This window comes from Hordeum vulgare, chromosome 5H (genome assembly GCF_904849725.1).
Source record: "Hordeum vulgare subsp. vulgare chromosome 5H, MorexV3_pseudomolecules_assembly, whole genome shotgun sequence".
NCBI classification, from domain to species: Eukaryota; Viridiplantae; Streptophyta; class Magnoliopsida; order Poales; family Poaceae; genus Hordeum; species Hordeum vulgare.
Window position 1 is genome coordinate 444,491,916 of NC_058522.1, and position 19,271 is coordinate 444,511,186.

At 42.5% G+C, this 19,271-nt stretch overlaps 1 protein-coding gene across 4 annotated transcripts; it reads left to right on the forward strand.

The window, feature by feature from the left end:
- The first annotated feature begins 4,082 nt into the window (after positions 1 to 4,082).
- LOC123398111 (transcription factor IIIB 60 kDa subunit-like) lies at positions 4,083 to 14,712 on the forward strand. 4 transcript variants are annotated; one of them, XM_045092612.1, is made up of 20 exons: positions 4,083 to 4,158; positions 5,583 to 5,675; positions 6,000 to 6,081; positions 6,169 to 6,244; positions 6,323 to 6,408; positions 6,499 to 6,575; positions 7,595 to 7,651; positions 7,725 to 7,837; positions 8,424 to 8,503; positions 8,578 to 8,664; positions 9,604 to 9,684; positions 12,100 to 12,237; positions 12,313 to 12,486; positions 13,094 to 13,175; positions 13,382 to 13,440; positions 13,549 to 13,629; positions 13,700 to 13,774; positions 13,878 to 13,955; positions 14,079 to 14,126; positions 14,281 to 14,712. In XM_045092612.1, exons 2-20 carry the CDS (start codon positions 5,611 to 5,613, stop codon positions 14,473 to 14,475), a joined length of 1,734 nt encoding a protein of 577 aa, XP_044948547.1. In that variant the 5' UTR covers positions 4,083 to 4,158; positions 5,583 to 5,610; the 3' UTR covers positions 14,476 to 14,712. The 4 variants fall into 4 exon arrangements, with proteins under 4 accessions (XP_044948547.1, XP_044948546.1, XP_044948545.1 ...); XM_045092611.1 differs by lacking the exon at positions 4,083 to 4,158 and adding an exon at positions 4,340 to 4,424; XM_045092610.1 differs by lacking the exon at positions 4,083 to 4,158 and adding an exon at positions 4,344 to 4,502.
- The last annotated feature ends 4,559 nt before the right edge of the window (positions 14,713 to 19,271 follow it).

Consider the following 19,271-nt stretch of genomic DNA (forward strand, 5'->3'; position numbering starts at 1 on the left):
AAGAATCTTGTCATAGGTCTCGTACCTCTTAACAAGGGCACAAGCATGAAATCACAATTTCATCTCTTTAGAACATCACTTATGTTCCGTGACGTTTCAAAACGTCTTCGGTGCCTTGCTTCTAAGCCATTAAGTATTTTGCACTGAACTATCGCGTAGTCATCAGAAACGTGTATGTCGGATGTTCACAACATCCACAGACGACGCTCGAGGTGCAGCACACCGAGTGGTGCATTAAGGACATAAGCCTTCTGCGCAGCAACGAGGACAATCCTCTTCAAAGTTTTCTACTATCAACTTTCAACTAAATTTTCTCTAGGAACATAAAAACAGTAGAGCTATAGCGCAAGCTACATCGTAATTCGCAAAGACCATTAGACTATGTTCATGACAATTAGTTCAATTAATCATATTACTTAAGAACTCCCACTCAAAAAGTACATCTCTCTAGTCATTTGAGTGGTACATGATCCAAATCCACTATCTCAAGTCCGATCATGACGTGAGTCGAGAATAGTTTCAGTGGTAAGCATCTCTATGCTAATCATATCAACTATACGATTCATGCTCGACCTTTCGGTCTCATGTGTTCCGAGGCCATGTCTGCACATACTAGGCTCGTCAAGCGTAACCCGAGTGTTCCGCGTGTGCAACTGTTTTGCACCCGTTGTATGTGAACGTTGAGTCTATCACACCCGATCATCACGTGGTGTCTCGAAACGAAGAACTGTCGCAACGGCGCACAGTCGGGGAGAACACAATTTCGTCTTGAAAATTTTAGTGAGAGATCACCTCATAATGCTACCGTCGTTCTAAGCAAGATAAGGTGCATAAAGGATTAACATCACATGCAATTCATAAGTGACATGATATGGCCATCATCATGTGCTTCTTGATCTCCATCACCAAAGCACCCATGATCTTCTTGTCACCGGCGTCACACCATGATCTCCATCATCATGATCTCCATCAACGTGTCGCCATCGGGGTTGTCGTGCTACTCATGCTATTACTACTAAAGATACGTCTTAGCAATATAGTAAACGCATCTGCAAGCACAAACGTTAGTTTAAAGACAACCCTATGGCTCCTGCCGGTTGCCGTACCATCGACAAGCAAGTCGATATTAACTATTACAACATGATCATCTCATACATCCAATATATCACATCACATCGTTGGCCATATCACATCACAAGCATACCCTGCAAAAACAAGTTAGACGTCCTCTAATTTTGTTGTTGCATGTTTTACGTGGTGACCATGGGTATCTAGTAGGATCGCATCTTACTTACGCAAACACCACAACGGAGATATATGAATTGCTATTTAACCTCATCCAAGGACCTCCTCGGTCAATTCTGATTCAACTAAAGTTGGAGAAACTGACACCCGCCAGTCATCTTTGAGCAACGAAGTTACTCGTAGCGATGAAACCAGTCTCTCGTAAGCGTACGAGTAATGTCGGTCCGAGCCGCTTCGATCCAACAATACCGCGGAATCAAGAAAAGACTAAGGAGGGCAGCAAAACGCACATCACCGCCCACAAAAACTTCCGTGTTCTACTCGAGAAGACATCTACGCATGGACCTAGCTCATGATGCCACTGTTGGAGAACGTCGCATGGGAAACAAAAACTTCCTACGCGCACGAAGTCCTATCATGGTGATGTCCATCTACGAGAGGGGATTTCCGATCTACGTACCCTTATAGATCGCACAGCAGAAGCATTAAGAAACGCGGTTGATGTAGTGGAACGTCCTCACGTCCCTCGATCCGCCCCGCGATCCGTCCCACGAACCGTCCCGCGATCCGTCCCACGATCCGCTCCGATCTAGTGCCGAACGGACGGCACCTCCGCGTTCAGCACACGTACAGCTCGACGATGATCTCGGCCTTCTTGATCCAGCAAAAGAGACGGAGAGGTAGATGAGTTCTCCGGCAGCGTGACGGCGCTCCGGAGGTTGGTGGTGATCTAATCTCAGCAGGGCTCCGCCCGAGCTCCGCAGAAACGCGATCTAGAGGTAAAACCGTGGAGGTATGTGGTCGGGCTGCCGTGGCAAAAGTTGTCTCAAATCAGCCCTAATACCTCAGTATATATAGGAGGGAGGGGGAGGGAAGAGGCAGCCTCAAACCCTCAAGGTTTGGCCGAAGTTGGAGGTGGAGGAGTCCTACTCCAATCCTACTTGGAGTAGGATTCCACCTTCCCACTTGGAAACTCTTTCCACCTTGTGTTTTTTCCTTCTCAAACCTTATGGGCCTTAGTGGAAACTTATTCCAGCCCACTAGGGGCTGGTTTATCTCTTCCCATAGCCCATAAGACCCATTGGGGCGTGACACCCCTCCCGATGGTCCCCGGCACCCCTCCCGGCACTCCCGGTACACTACCGATGAGCCCGAAACTTTTCCGGTGACCAAAATAGGACTTTCTATATATCAATCTCTACCTCCGGACCATTCCGGAGCTCCTCGTGACGTCCTGGATCTCATCCGGGACTCCGAACAACATTAAAGCACGTCAAACCTTAAGTGTGCAGACCCTGCGGGTTCGAGAACTATGTAGACATGACCCGAGTGACTCCTCGGTCAATATCCAATAGCGGGACCTGGATGCCCATATTGGATCATACATATTCTCCGAAGATCTTATCGGTTGAACCTCAGTGCCAAGGATTCATATAATCCCGTATGTCATTCCCTTTGTCCTTAGGTATGTTACTTGCGTGAGATTCGATCGTCAGTATCCGCATACCTATTTCAATCTCGTTTACCGGCAAGTCTCTTTACTCGTTCCGTAATACAAGATCCCGCAACTTACACTAAGTCACATTGCTTGCAAGGCTTGTGTGTGATGTTGTATTACCGAGTGGGCCCCGAGATACCTCTCCGTCATACGGAGTGACAAATCTCAGTCTTGATCCATACTAACTCAACGAACACCTTCGGAGATACCTGTAGATCATCTTTATAGTCACCCAGTTACGTTGCGACGTTTGATACACACAAAGAATTCCTTCGGTGTCAGTGAGTTATATGATCTCATGGTCATAGAAACAAATACTTGACACGCAGAAAACAGTAGCAACAAAATGACACGATCAACATGCTATGTCTATTAGTTTGGGTCTAGTCCATCACATGATTCTCCTAATGATGTGATCCCGTTATCAAGTAACAACACTTGCCTATTGGCAGGAAACCTTGACCATCTTTGATCAACGAGCTAGTCAACTAGAGACTTACTAGGGACAGTGTTTTGTCTATGTATCCACACAAGTATTGTGTTTCCAATCAATACAATTATAGCATGGATAATAAATGATTATCATGAACAAAGAAATATAATAATAACTAATTATTATTGTCTCTAGGGCATATTTCCAACAGATGATGCATGACTCTACTATAGTTGCTCTAAAAGCATAGTAGAAAAACTACACAAGACCATTGTTAGTGCCTGTTCGGCAGGCCTCCGCTCTGTAGCTTCGCTCCTGGAGCGGCTGGAGGAGCTGCAGAGCAGCGCCGAACGCGTTGGCTCCATGCTCTCCCAGAGTGGAGCGGAGTGGCTTCTAGGCCATATTTTCAGAGTTGTAAAGATGACGCTCCGCGTTCCGTGTCTAGATGGAGCTGGGAGTTGAAAAATGGGGAGTGGAGGCCTGCCGAACAGGCTCTTAAACTGAAGTTTGTAGATGCACAATTTTGTTTGAAACTGAAGTCTTCTGTTCGCAAATTATATATGTCCCGGGCGGACAATAAATGGCGTGGTGGTGCCTTTCCTCGAGTTCGTTGAATAATGTTTTTTTTTTTTTTGCGGTAGAATAATGATCCGGTGTTGATGCAAGCAAAGTAATGGTGCAATTATCTTTGGTGGGGGCTGAAGTCACAGGGTCAAAACAACTGACCGATCTTCAGCAGAGTCCTTGCCGCTTGATCCGGCCGGCCCAACCGCCGCCGCCGCCGCCGCCTCGTCCGGCATGTCCGAGCTCCCCGGCCTCGCAACCGGCGATCCACACAGCGGAGGAGTCGCCGGCGGCGGCTCCTTGCGCTCGAGCAGCTGGTGGTGCTGCTGCAGGGCTGCGACGCGCCGGCATGGGCCGGGCGTGCCCCCAAAGAAGCGCGAGAGGCGGCGGAGCATGGCAACAGGAGGCTCGGCTTTCCGTACGTAACTCTTTTTGGTGGATCTCTTCTCTTCTTATCAGACGTGGCAACGGTTCGTCCCTAGATCTCCGTGCCGTAACCCCCCAAGCGGTACCCGGAGATTTGGGCCCTGGTCGATCAAACGGACGGCTCGAACCCGGACCCGACGCCCCCGCCGCCGCCCCGATCGATCGATCGATCGCCGCCGCCGCCGCCGCACGCGCCAGGGAGAGTTGCTCGTCGCGCATTCCGTGCCCGCTCGCCTCGGCCCCCTCCCTCTCTCTCTGGTTCGTCCGTGCTTCCTCGATCTGTCCCTCCTTTGCCCCCCCGCAGCTCGGGCCCTGTTCCCCTCGCGCGGACGAAAGGTACGTACGTATGTGACCCGAAATCCATCCACGCGTCGTAAACCCTAAACCCTAGAAGTTTGATCTGCGTGGATCGGTCGCGGTCGTTTACGAACGGATTTTGCGAGTTTCTACCTTTGTTTGGGCATGCTGATTGGTCATCTTGAGTTGGGATGGAATGGAATTGGGTTGGGCACCCTATTACTTTGCCCTGAGTTTTTTTTTGTTGGGTTCAAATTCATGAAGATCTGACCCCTCAAAAGAACAAAAAATAGGAATATGAAGGTAGGACTGTTTTTCAGTGACCTCAAAGTTTCTGGAATAATTCTTCAAGATGCAAATCTCAGTCTGTACCCTATATTGTCACCTATATACGTCTGTAGGTATGCATAAGATGATTAGAAAGGAAAAACAGCATGCTGTTTTGGGCTACCGCACTGGATGCTTTGTATGTCTGGTGATCCGGTCTAGAATAAGAAAATGAGGGTACAGGTACCTATCACCTAGGCCCCAGTTGTGGAGTGGGGTAGTAAGAGAATTGTCTATTCAATTTAAAAATTTAAATGATGAATTTAAAAAGAATGATACAACTTGCCCTTTTGTGCCAAAATATGTGAGAAACATCTTTGCTTATAAATGATACTGGTATTAGGAGCAAGTTGTCATGTTCTTAACCGATAACCATAACTGGGCACAACCTTTAATTTCACTCTGAAAGTCAGTGCCTGTTTTGTACTGTCTCTTTCGAGATGAAAGTTTAGTGTCATGAGCTGAAGCCTTTTTTAAAGTGCTCTTGTTGAATGGAAAATTGAGTGCTCAAAATCTAGATTTTTTTTACTTGCACATTTTACGTTCCCAAAGAGATCATGTCCACATAATAATAGAGCCCACGACTCCCCTGCTTGGCGACCAGAGATAAGCACGCACCACAGAGAAGCAGGCAACCTTCACATGCTATTTGTAGATGTTTAAATGGTAAACCGTGTTATTTAGACTGAATTGGACAGAAAAATAGCGAGAGTCCGAGCGTGCTATCCGCGCTTGCATTTTTGCACCCACTCTGCAGGGAACTGAACAGAATCATACAATGAACTTTCGCAGGCCGGTCTGAGTTGGATCATCCTCAGCAATGGTGTACTGTGGTCACTGTCAGGATTACTGCCCGTGTGTAAAGGACCCTGACAACGGGATCACGTGAGACCGTCATTTTCTGCTCTTGCACTATTCTTCTAATTGCATGCGAAATGCCAAAACCAGTGGGTGTCGGTGTTATAACTTGGCCGTACTTATCTACGCCCTCTGTTCCAAAATTTAAGGCATGTTTTGATTTGTTATAAAAGAGACAGCTGACCAACCATGTGACATAAAGTTGATACCATTGAACTCATATGAAGAAATACATAATTATGATTGTGATTCTGGACAGAGGGAGTATTAGTTTTCTCAATAGATTACTGTGGACACAGCTTAAACACTTTTTCATCTTGTTCTTATGTTCTTTGCCATGTTGATTATCAGATGTTGTGGAATATGCGGGAAGGTTCTTGATCAGGACATTTATGATGATGGGCCTTCTTTTGTTAAGGACCCCTCGGGACAGGTTGGTCTTGGTACCGCGCTATATTTTAAATTTGGTTTCTTGATTTGGATGTGTAACTGTTGGTTGATTTGTTTTGAATGTGCTTAGAGCCGGTTAAATGGATCAATTATTAAAGCAATTGAGGATGGCTGTTCAATATCCCGTGAAAGAACCGAAGCGAAAGGTATCTCTATCACCAGATTCCTTTATCTTATTATTATGCATCTCCCTTTGTGAGTTATGTTATGCTTTATTTCACCAGGGAGAGACGAGATTTGGCAGATTGTCCATGGCTTGCATGTGAGTGGTGGAGATGATATCGTTTGCACTGCTCATAACTTTTATAAAGTATGCATCTTTGTTATCACACAGACGTAGTTGTTTCTAAAAATGGTAGGATATTTTCCAATGATGATATTTATTCTTATATAAATGTAGCTAGCTCTTGACAATAGCTTCACGAAGGGACGCCGGACAACTCATGTTGCAGCTGCTTGTCTTTACATTGCTTGCCGGTAAGCTATCACCTAATTAGTCCCTTGCTTTATGGGAAGCCTTCCTATGCATTGGGCTTATTTTCTTGTTGAAACATGAGCTTCTCCCTTTTGCACTTTGGGTGGGCCTTTGAGTATTCTATATTGTGTTTGTTATGAACTGACCACAACTGGGGCTCATTTAGGGTCTGCTTGGTTTGATGCTAAAATTTTGCTTGCCAGTGCATATGGGCAAAAGCCTGATTGTTTTCACTTCCAAATTGCTTTGCCAACCTATAAACAACTTGCTATTGCTAAATATTGACTTTCAAACCAAGGATGCCCTTAACCTCCTAGTGAAAACCTGCAGAAGTGTGCCATTATAGTAGTTTTCAAAATGTAGTAGAGTGTCATATTGTGCCTTGGACTTGAGAAGTTCATCGAAGAGCAAGAAATAAAACCAAGATGACAAAACTGAAAGTGTGTAAACTACAACACTAAGCTTCTCTAGAAATATGCATGCAAAATTCTGCTATGTACAACACGCTTATTTTTCCTTCTGCAGTCTAGGATCGGCTACTATTGCGATGTTGTAATTTTCTAGTTGTGTACATAACATACTGCAATTTAAATATAAGTCCGATACATAGTGGTTAAATATTTTTAACTTTGACTGTCAAGATATAAAAAGGTAGGTGCGTATCCTTCGACGTAAAACTAGTACCAACAATTCATCAAGAAATGCACCTTGGTAGTATATGCTTTATATGATTCTAATTAGAACATAATTTTTTGTGTGCTAGAAATTAGCAGTTAAATTGACACCTTGTAGTCTTAGGTCATGTCCAATAGAACGCACTACATGCGTATGTTTCAGTATACATTGCTGTCCTTAAACAGTCATTGTTTCTGTTCTTTTTTCTCTTGTCCCTGAAATCTGTTGTCCTTTCATGCTTGTGATGGTGTTTTCTCCCTGTACAATGATTGTCGTTTTGGTAGCGATGTATCGTTAAGCTATATGGGTAATACTACTTTCCATATTTAACTACTTGTTTTGTCAGGCGAGGTGAAAAACCTTATCTTCTTATTGATTTCTCGGACTATTTGCATATAAGTGTGTAAGTACTCCCACTCGCATGCCCTCCATCTTGCAGTCCTTATTGAAAGGGCTCATCTTGCTTTATGTTTCAGTTATGTCCTAGGTGCTGTTTTTCTGCAGCTTTGCCAAGTTTTGCTACTCGGAGAACACCCAATTGTTCAAAAGCTTGTAGATCCTTGCCTTTTCATCCATCGTTTTACCGAACGTAAGTTCACATACATGTCTGTTCTTATATAAAAGATACACAAAACTTCTAGTTACATACTTATACATTAAGGATTATGAAAGCATTCACAATTCTTCACCTGTCTCTTCTGTTTGTGATAAGGTAGATTTTTGTGGGGTATGTCAATGCCAAGACAGTTGACCCTTACCCTTAGTGTATGAGATTTCAGACATATTTTGGTTTCTTGATTGCGTAAGCAGAAAAAAAATGAACACTGAGAATAACTTAAGGAAGCAAGGTTATGAAGACTAGATGTTTGCTTCTTTTGCATTGAACGTATAAACGAATGTGCATTCTTCCGATAAGTATAACAACTGTTTATAATCATATGTTACCAATTTCAAACTATATGGTGGATGTTAGCATGTTCAACATAATTAGTACATAAATCGTGGGAGCTATTTTTGCTCTTCGTGATGATCAAGATTTTCTTTGGTGGTCAGTGATTTCGAGTTCTGCAAGCATATAGCCTTCATAAGGAAGGGCATAAGGACAACTGTATTGGTTATCAAAGAGAATCAATGTGATATTAATTATTTGTACTTTTATTATTGGTAATCTGTAGGTCTACTGGGAAAAAGGAACAATGCTGTCTCAGACACAGCTTTACGCATTGTAGCTAGCATGAAGCGAGACTGGATGCAGGCTAGTATCTTCATCATTCTAGATTCTTATTTAGGTTGTTTTGTTAGGTTGTAATAGCTTGTTATGTGTCGCAGACTGGGAGGAAGCCAAGTGGTTTATGTGGTGCAGCATTATACATTGCCGCACTTTCTCATGGATATGATTATACCAAGGCAGATATTGTAAGCCCAGATGCTTCAGATGGATCTACCTATTCGAGAGTTGTATCCAGAATGTCATTCCTTTGTACTCCTAGTTAATATTAATCACTTCTGATCCGAATTATAAGGTGTTTTGGATATTTCAATATGGACTATGTACGGACTGAAATGAGTGAACAAAGACATTAAAACACGTCTATATACATCCGATTTAGAAAGAAGTTATAACATCTTGTAATTCGGAACAGAGGGGGTAGTATTTTTGCAGAGATGCACAGCACTAATGGGAGCATATATTGGGTCTTATCCTTTTGCTGCTTCCTGTGCAACCAGTGAACATGGCACCACAATTACCATGGACATTTTCTGAAACATATTTTACAGCATTGACGAAACATGTCTTCCAAGGAACAAAATTTTAGATCAGCATTCAATTCACACATCTGGAAATAAAAAGGAGAAATTCTGCTGTGAATAATTGATACTATTCATACTCCCTCTGATCCATATTACTTGTAGCAGCTTTAGTACTCCATCCATACGGAATTACTTGTCGCAGAAATGGATGTATTTTAGTTCTAGATACATCCATTTTTATCCATTTCTGCGACAAGTAATTCGGGACGGATGGAGTACAACTTTATACAACTTTAGTAAGTTGTACTAAAGCTGCGACAAGTAATATGGATCGGAGGGAGTAGCATAATTTGAAATCAGCTACTATTAACCGTGCACATTATCTTTTTGTTTCTCAAGTGTGCATTTAATTTGGATTTTTTTACTTGTTACTTGGTAGGCGCATCTTTTGTTAATGTTACCAAGTATCAGCATTTTTTGCTATGTTTTGATGGTGCTGTTGTATGCTGGTAGCATTGGTAACATCGTAAGGTAGGAAGCACCAGATATGTGTAATGTAGGCTTGAATATGAAATGACACTAATTGTGTCTTATCTTTTTCAGGCTGCTGTTGTGCATGTCTGTGAGGCAACTCTATTTAAGCGCTTGATAGAGTTTGAAAATACAGATTCTGGTAGCTCAACGGTATGTATGTGCTCCTCATGAAATAGCCAAATGTAGATTGTCTGTTATCAAATTACTCGCGTTTTGCTGAACCTCGATTACTTACCTAAGCCATCTGATGAAAATATAACCATTCTCATCAGTCATCACTCCTTCACATCCTATATAAACCACTGTTTACAAAGTACTAAGACAAGAAATTATGTAATCTAGGCTACAATAAAGTAAAACATAGGCTAATCCCTAAAAATATAGTAACAAGTACTAGAACAAAGACTTAGGTATCTCTTACACTACTCCAGATTGGCACCGCCCTAACGGGCGCTCATCAGTGACAAAACTTCAGTGGTGTGTCCATCTGGGCGTTCGTCAGTGAACTTCAGTGGTGTTCCCATCTGGGCGCTCCACCTAGCACTCTGAGTTTGCTCGTCAGTGGTGAGTTCTCCTGTGATGGGCCTAACAAGCTTGCCTGTCAGTGGTGTGTTTACTGGATGTTCTTGGTGCCAGTGTTAAAATTTTCATGCCTGTGCTCATGCTACCGACTTCTCCTGCCCATTCGCCATCGAGACCGATGCCTGTGACATGGGCATGGGCATGGTGCTCGTCCAGGAAGGTCACCCCGTGGCATACCTGAGCAAGTCTCTCGACATATGAGGAGTTTCTGGCCGTGGTGATGGGCGTCGACAAGTGACACGCGTACCTGCAGCGGAGCCGTTCGAGATTGCACCGACCACAAGAGCCTGTGCACTTGGCGGTCAGCAACTCGACGTGGAGCTCCAGCGCAAGGCCATGCCCAAGCTCGCCGGCCTCAAGTTCACATTCTGGTACAAGCGGGACACCGAGAATGGCGTTGTTGACGCGCTCTCAAGAGTGGGGCATTTGCTCGCTCACGACACGCTCTCGCTCTGCCATCCGCACTGTCTGCAGGCAGTGGCGGAGCAGGAATTTGCTCCTGGGTATTCTTGTAATTTTTTGTTTTGCCAAAGCAATATAATAGAACAACAAATATACAGTAAGATGGCAACGTCAATGACTCAATGACAATACATTGATAATAGTAGCAAAATATCATTGTGGCAATATCTCTTAACAATTAAGAAATATTATAGACAGCAAAAGGAATTACAATATAACTTTAAGAATGATCTAGCGATGGGTGGTGCCCTAGCGACTGTCAAAGGAAAGTTTGTCCTCCACGTGCAGTTGAAGAGGTGATATTGCTGAGGCCAGACGAACTTGATCGTGAATGATGATAGGAGAGCCAGTGACAAGCAGGCGTGTCATAACCGTCAGTGAAGACATTGTCGACCAGGATTCCGGGTCCTCACACTACTGAAGGGCACTTTCTGTGCCCGTCAGTGCAGATTTCATAAGGCTGCGGTAGGCAGTCAGTACCGACATTGCACGCCTGTCAGCGTTGTATCTCATCGCTGATGGGTGACAGATTTCCCATCAGTGATAAGCATAACCGATCAGGGATGGGCATTTTCCTAGTAGTCTTAGTTCTATGGTTTAAGCCTAGTATTGTGACATTTTTCTAGTAGTATTATCTCTGGTTTAAGTCTAGTGTTGTGCGATCAGGGAAGGTCATTTTGCTAGTAGTGTTAGCTCTGTGGTTTAAGCATGGTATTGTGTTATTTTAGTTGATAGACTGGAAGACATGAAAAATTTCAGGCGACTAAAAATTTGTGAGCATTATTATTTTAATATTTTGGCACACTAGAATGGCCAGCGGTGTAATATTGGTTGGTTGTTTCTGTTTAGGAAACTCACTCGGCCGTCTATTCTCAAACATACTCAAATTGAGTAACTCAAGTAACTATCATCCAGTTATCATTGGATCGTACGTGTGTATATGATACTAAAGCAGCACTGAGTAATGCAACTCTGTCAACTACACTTAATGTTTACTTCCTTTTATCTTTTCAGATAGCCAGTTTTAGGTGATAGTTCTATTTATCTCCGAGAGCATTATGGCATCCCCTTTCATATCTATGTGCTTCTGTGTTATCTACTGCAAACATATATACCTCTATGCAGATGGTATCATGTCAACATAATGTGATGCTTCGTGACCCCCCCCCCCCCCCCCCCCCCGTTCGGTACCAAAACCTGTCAGATTCCATAGATGATGAAACTCTTTCTTTTTCCTTTACTTTCTCGTCATACAAGGCCCTTCTCTGGCGCAAACCTAGTAGTTATTGTTTTGCTGATCTTGGGTGAATTGATGACACTGATGGTCCAAGGCCATAATGTTTACGATAGACTGTGCAAATGCAATTGTACATCAGGATTAGGAGGGGGTTTCAACATTCCAAGTCACCAACTGCATTTATAGCTCATACATTTATATTATCTACAACCTTTTTTGTAAGAACTTCATTTACAGTATACCATCACTTAGTTATAAATTGTATCTTCATGCCCCTATGATAGATTGAAGATTTTTTGGCAAAGGCTGATGAAGAGACAGTTCTAAAATGTTCAGCCAAGTATGGAGAAGTCCTTTGCGAGCACAAGGATAAGGGTGCTGAGCATTTTTCTCATGGACTTTGTGAGGAATGCTACGACAATGTAACTCACATTTACCATGTTCGTAATGCCTTTGTTTTTATGCTTCATTCACTACTGACATGACTTGTTGGTTAGTTCATTGAACTGTCAGGTGGACTGGAGGGTGGTGCTGACCCTCCAGCTTTCCGGCGAGCTGAAAAACACAGACAGGATGCTGCTAAAAGATCTAAGGAAACTGCCGTGGTCGAGGAAACATTATGTGAGTTACATAGTTCTGATGTTGAGGATAACATCATGAGCCCTGGGAAGGTAGAAGTTTCTGAACATACTTAAGCCCATGTTTCTTACCCTATTAATCTGAGAATCTGTCTTTTTCAACTGTAATTCTCAACTAAGAAATTCCACTCTTATTTTTCACTGTTTTTAAATTATTTTCATCATTCACACGGAGCAATTTGAAGTTCTTTTTCATCAATTGACTGCACAAACCCCTGACAAATCAAGTTTCACCTTTATATCTAGGTTATATTCCTGAACTGTACTTCGGAGCTTGAGAGTGAGGTTCCTAAGTAATCTCAAGAGATTTCTTGCTATCTCACTGAACTGTTTGCTGACGAGTATCTCAAATTATCTAGTGTTGAAGCTGCTTCTCTTTATTTATTTTTTGTACCCCATCTTTTGTTGTGCTCAAAGGATGTTGCAGGATGAGAAAAAAATTATACCCATTAAATCCAATCGTACATTTGAACCGCATAATCTATTTTTATTGCTCAACTTTGAAATTTGTTGTATTGTGCTAACGCCATGTATATGATCTCTCTTTACTACATCTGCATTAGTTGTTTATCTTATAGTTCACCCAATGTGCATGATGTGTGTTTGTTCGTCCGGTGACTCCGTTTGATTCTTTGAACAGAACTTTGGAGGCAAATCTTCGACAATTAGTTCCAGTCAAACTGCAAATGATTTTGTTGCCCCCGACCATCCTGAAGTGGAAGGTTTGTTGGTTCCTGTAATATGATATTCCCTCCATTCATAAATAAGTGATGTGGTTTTAATTCAAATTTGAATTAAAACAACATCACTTATATATAATGGAGGGACCGGTACTCTGCAACAATAATTTCGTTGTCATTTCCCCTTTTTGGTTTGTATTGCCTAGCTGATGGCTAATCAACTTGCTGATGTTATATTGCACCCTTAGGTGAAAATGGTAAAGCTGATTCTGATCCTGAAAATCTTTCTGATATTGATGATGTGGAGGTATTTTTTATCCATGAGATGTTTCAAGACACTATTGCAGCCATTGTTAGAGCCTGAGATATGACCATTCATTCTGATTACCTGTAATTATATTTGGTAAAATTGCAGGTTGACGGGTATCTTCACAATGAGGAAGAAACACAGAACAAAAAGATCATCTGGGAGGAAATGAACAAAGAATACCTAGAGGTAGTTATCATCATGAGGCAGTTTCTTGTCCTGACAACAGGGTGTAAATATCTGCTGACCTCTTTTACAGGAACAAGCTGCAAAGGAAGCTTTAGCGGCTGAATTGGCAGCGAGAGGTGTATCTGTTGGAGAGGGACGACCGAAGGTATGAAATGTTTCTAGTGTAGCCCAAGGGTCCTGTGTACACACATCTTTTTACTATTTTTGTTACAGTTCATGATTAGCCAGGGATGTCTTTTTATATGTAGAAACGGAAACGTAATGAGGACAACTCCACACCTGCTGAAACACCAGCAGAAGCAACATGCAACATGTTGAAACGGAAGGTACTGGACCTTTTGTACAGTAATAGACATCCAAAATATATGGCGAGTTACTATTGTAGTTACATGTTAAACTTTGCATGCAAATGAACCAGCATTTAACATGTGACATTGCTCCTTCTGCAGGGAATTGGGTCAAAAATCAATGTTGAAGCTGTTAGTGGATTGTACAATGTGTGCTTTCGCCTTTTATGTTCACTGGAGCTTGATAGATTTCTGTATCCTAAAATTCATGCAATGTTCTTTTTTAAAAACTCCAACATGAAATTAATATCTTGATTAGTTATGTTTGCTGCCATTCAAATGCTTACTGAGATTCTGTGTGCAGACTGAAGATGGAGTTGGCAAATCAAATGGCAAAGATGATGTGCACTTTGATGAGGAATATGAACAGGATATCGGTTATGGTGAAACATTTGATGCTAGTTATGACTATTGTCTCGACGCTGATTACAACAACGAAGGCTACGTTGATGAGGGTGGTGGTGGAGCCTATGATGATTATCATGATGCTGATTACTAGTACTCCCTCCGTTCTATAAGGCGTTTTAGGCAGCTGGTTTTGAACTGTTTAGAACACTGTCTGAACAGACTAAAACGTCTTATATAAGTGAACTAAGGGAGTAGCAGTTTTCTGCAGAGTGGCAACCTGACCAAAATCTGTTCCGACTACCAAGGCAAACCGAAAATCTTATTCTACATAGTATATCTTTCCTACTTATAAAGATTTGAGTTGGTGGTGAGTTCACTCACCTATTCATCCTCTTTCAAGCTACACATTACCTATGGGACCCACCTAAATAAAATACATATAAAACAAACAATGGGAGTTTGGTCTTCACGTAGCCGGTTTCCTAGAAACTTTATTACGACCGCAGCTCTTATCCAATAGCGCTTCACTGGTCTGCTGTACTGTTCGCATCCTATAGCGTTTAAAATTCTAAACCTTCAATGGACCCGTCAATTTCCCTAGCACCGTAGTATCATGGATATGTTGTTGCTACACCGGACCACTACATCCATGAATGTGGTCAAGCTGGACACGAACCGGACTGAGCCAGCCAAAAGCTTTTCGGCGGCGAGACGGCCAGGGCTCAGCTCGGTGCTTCGGCGAGCCCCAATACGTGGCTCAGACAAACTAACCCTCTGGCCCGGGAAGGCTCGGCTGGATCGCTGCCCTCGCCGTCGTTGGTCACTGGCAGATGGGCCCATGATATGGGAACTTTAGCATCCGGAACATAGTCACGGAGGCCGAGCACCGACGAATCGGGGATGCATGCTCGTGACGTGGTCGAGGTCATGGAGGAGAAGCACCATGCAGAGTCCCCGGTCGTCAATGCGGACACTCTGAGCACGGGCAGCATGCATGGAGCTTGGCGACCGTGCAGTGCGTGCGCTTGGCAAGGACAACATTGATTGACACACAGATGAGTTTTACGAGTTGATTTTCTCATTACCCAGTGGTGTACTGTGTACATATACACAGAAGACACACGCGCAAGTGCTTTATGGAATCGTGCTGCACATGGATACTGCATGCAGGTACAGGAGATGCAACAGCCGGTAGACGTATCCATGCAAGTATATATGTTGGATGATGGGTGTGCAGCGGCGCGGTGTATGGATAATGGAACTATGGATGCGTGCGTGCCTAGGGACGGCAGCATGGTGGATGGATGCATGCAAGCGTAAGTTGTTACTAGGTCAAGCTTCGTATGTTTTTGTTATTATTTGAGAATGTCAAGCTTCATGTGTGCGCTCCCTGTGTAATCAAAATATAAGACATCTTATATTTTGCACAATAGCTAATAAGTGTCAGTCGACTGACTTTAGCTATCGTGGCCAGTCGATTTTGAAGGAAAAGAAAAAAGAAGGAAGGAGGCAAGAGAGGAGGAAGGAGAAGGAAGGGTCTCGCCGGAGGGCTATCCCATTATCTATCTTAGGGTGGAAAGTGAGGGTGGAAGAAGGGCAATGGTGCAACTAGGTCGGAGAAAATTTTCGTCGGTGTTAGGGCTACAGGGATGGCCACGGGCAGAATCAAGATCGGCGATGGGGGTGGTTCTGGGGAGTGCGGGGTCGCGAGGCTGCACGGAAGCACCGCCGACTGCGGGTGGTCGTCGCAAGTAGTTAGGCCGGCAGCCCGTGTGGTGGTCTGTTGAGGAAGAAGAGATGAAAATGGAGTGGAAACTTTCCGCTTTTCCGGAGGAAAAATAAAAACGGAGAGGAAATATGAAAGCGGAAATGGAAATGAAATTTTTAATGCAAAATTGGAAACAAAAACGGAAGAGTGTTTTCCGGTGGAACATATGTGGAAATGGAACTTTCTGTTTCCGTGAATATGGAATTTCCCATTTTTACTATAAGCCTACGACTGCTTTGTAGCCCAACCATCAAATAACACCCAATGACACAATGAACATAATGGATCATTTAAGATCCAACTTATACTACCATATATATACTTAGCTAGACCCTATACACAATTGTCATGTACTAATACAATACTAGGATATATTGCTAACATAATCAAATTATTTTGTAGACATGTTAGCAATTCATTAATTTTTGTTGTTTTCTGTATTACTCTATGATTCAAGGGGTTTTAAAGTTCTGGTCAACGCACACTTCTATTTCTGTATCCGCTTTGTATTCGTTCCGTGTCTGTTTCCGGTAGTATCTGGTTTTGTATTCATTTTCGGGGTTTCTGTATTCGTTTCCACTTCTGCGAAACAATATGAAAACAAATGTGATAGCACTCAGTTCCGTCCGTTTCCACTCCGTTTTCATCCCTATGAGGAAGAAGGGCCAGACTTCATAGGATTTTCATGGAGCGGTCCAAAACTAATCTAAATTTAAAAGTGAGATGACTTGCATGTAGCCCCGTCCAATATTTAATACTGAGGGAGTAATTGATTGCTTTCTTTAGGCAACTTAATTGGACGGCACTTAATAATTCCGACCGCTCACATAGCTGGTTTGGGCTTAAATGATCGTGTAGCTAAAATGCAGACACAACTACTCTCACCTGTGAGCACTACGGCCTCCTTTGCTAGCTCGACTCGGCTTCTTAGGCTCTTACCCCTTCCGCGGCCTAAGCAAGAGCGCTTTGCCAAATCGCATCGGAAGCCAGGGATTTGGAATGGCCCTTTTAGCTTTTGTCATTTTTTATTTTTTTCCAAAAGAATGTTTGAAATTTTAAAAATTGTTTGATTACCAAAAAACATCCAAAATTTTCGAAAATTGTTCACATTTTCAAACTATATTGTTTTATCAAAAAATGTTTGCAGTTTTAAGAAATTTGAAAAAACACAATTTATTAAATGTTCAAAACTTTAAAAAATGTCAAAAAATAAATTTAATTGTTTGTATTTAAAAAATGTGTTTTTTAAAATTGATCAAAAGACAAATAAAAACAAAAATTGGTTACCAAGGTGACATGTCCGCTACATTTACCAGGAAGGTAAGGTACAACAATCGGGTGGCCACATTGCTTTTTAGGGCTGTCGCGAGAGTGCTCCTCGTAGGATAAAAAATGCCGCTATGCCCAACTAGGCCAGCCGAGATAGGGGCGCTTTGTGTGTTGGGCTGACATTTTTAACACGCAGAGCGTTCGATAGGAGCTCCACTAAGCAGCAACCTAATGAGCTAGAGCGAGTGCAGAAGACCGCTCAACCCATTGAGCCTTCTCCAGAAGCAATATCAATAAGAAGCGCATGAAGAGTGCCACTATCCTAGGCGAGGATGACACGTGCGGCTCAGGCGGGGAGAGTTTCACGAAGCAATACCCTCTCACGATGGGATTGGAGACATTGGGTAGCGGGGCCACTGATGCACATACTCGACAGCATTGAGGAGCATAGGAAGTGGATAGGCGGTGTCGAGCACGAGCACCTATTCACCCACCTACAGATCAGCCACGGCCACTGTTGTCACGGCGAGTGCTGCCTTAATGTAATGCTCAAGATCCATCCATAGCTCCATGGCGTTTCACGACTCCTTGGAGAGATGTGGCTATTATATCTTATAAACAACGGTCAATGCCACGGAGGCGGTAGACAGACAACCAGAGAGGCCTCGATACATCAAATGTCAAGTAAATTTACATGGGCTCTCCTCCAACACAAATATATTTGCAATCGTCAATATTCGTTTCTTTGACTCTTCTTTTGGCATATTGAATATATATTATGCACTCTCGATGGAAAGTTCTATGTGTAATTATCTTTTCTTATCATCTGATGACTTTGCATTAATGTGTTTTATGTCGCTTCTTCTCTCGTTGTGTATTTCATCAATCCTCATGTGTAGCATAGGGTGGCAAATGATGTGATGTTGGACACCAAATCTTCATACGTTTACAGAACTCCAGTTATTATCTCATGCTATCCATCCTTGAATTATTTAACCTACATCCAGACATCATTTTGGTAGTATGTAAGCATGGCTTATGTTGATTTTCAGTCCTCTCAAATCTATAAGCGTGGTTTTTCAAGGAATGTTGTTAATGGGGCATACCATTTTAAATGGGGATGCAGTAAAATGTGAAGAGATCTCAAATGCTGATTCTCGTAACCTATTGAATGTACTAAAGTTCAGAACATAGGGCATCGATAAAATGATGATGCAACAAGCAAACATATTGTTAATGTTTTGGCTTACCTTTCAAAGTACAACAATGTCCATTAATACATATGATAAGGAAACAAATAAACTGTTATTTCTTATGTAACTTTAGAAGATCTTGATGGGATGTTTCGAATAACTGAACAAGGAGAAACTACTTTTGGCTCTACTTTCATGTGGTTCCGTAGCGTAGCACGGGCATTTTACTAGTACCAAGCTAAGACTAAGTTATAGTATGCGTAAACAGCAGGACACCGATTTCAGATTTGTGGACCACAGTAAAAACTGCTCTCTTAGAAAAAGCTTCCTGTGCAAAATTGTTAAAATAATTAGTATAAACAGCAGGACACCGATTCCAGATTTGTGGACCACAGTAAAATGATTTCGAGGCACGTGGCAGACTGAAGTGACCGATTCCTTTCTCCAGGGTCATTTTTTTAAAACACACACATACTTTATTCATTTGAAATAATAGTTACATCATTTATGAGCATTAGTGCAATTTCATTTAAAGGCTCCTCAAACCAATCAAAAGTTGGAGAAAATTTAGCCAATCTAGCGAGCTCGAGCAACCTTATTAGCTCAGATATTACAATGTTTGAACTAGAGATAGGAAGATCACAAACAATATAATAGTAGTTGTTGAAAACTGTCGCCGCCATTCCATTCCTCATGGTGTCAAGGACATCCAAATTG

Bases quoted from the DNA above. Each gene is read 5' to 3' on its own strand.
- LOC123398111 (XM_045092612.1), top strand. From the start codon at position 5,611: ATGGTGTACTGTGGTCACTGTCAGGATTACTGCCCGTGTGTAAAGGAC. The intron at 6,082-6,168 runs GTTGGTCTTGGT...GAATGTGCTTAG, and splicing joins TTAAGGACCCCTCGGGACAG to AGCCGGTTAAATGGATCAAT. The intron at 8,665-9,603 runs GTAAGCCCAGAT...TATCTTTTTCAG, and splicing joins ATTATACCAAGGCAGATATT to GCTGCTGTTGTGCATGTCTG.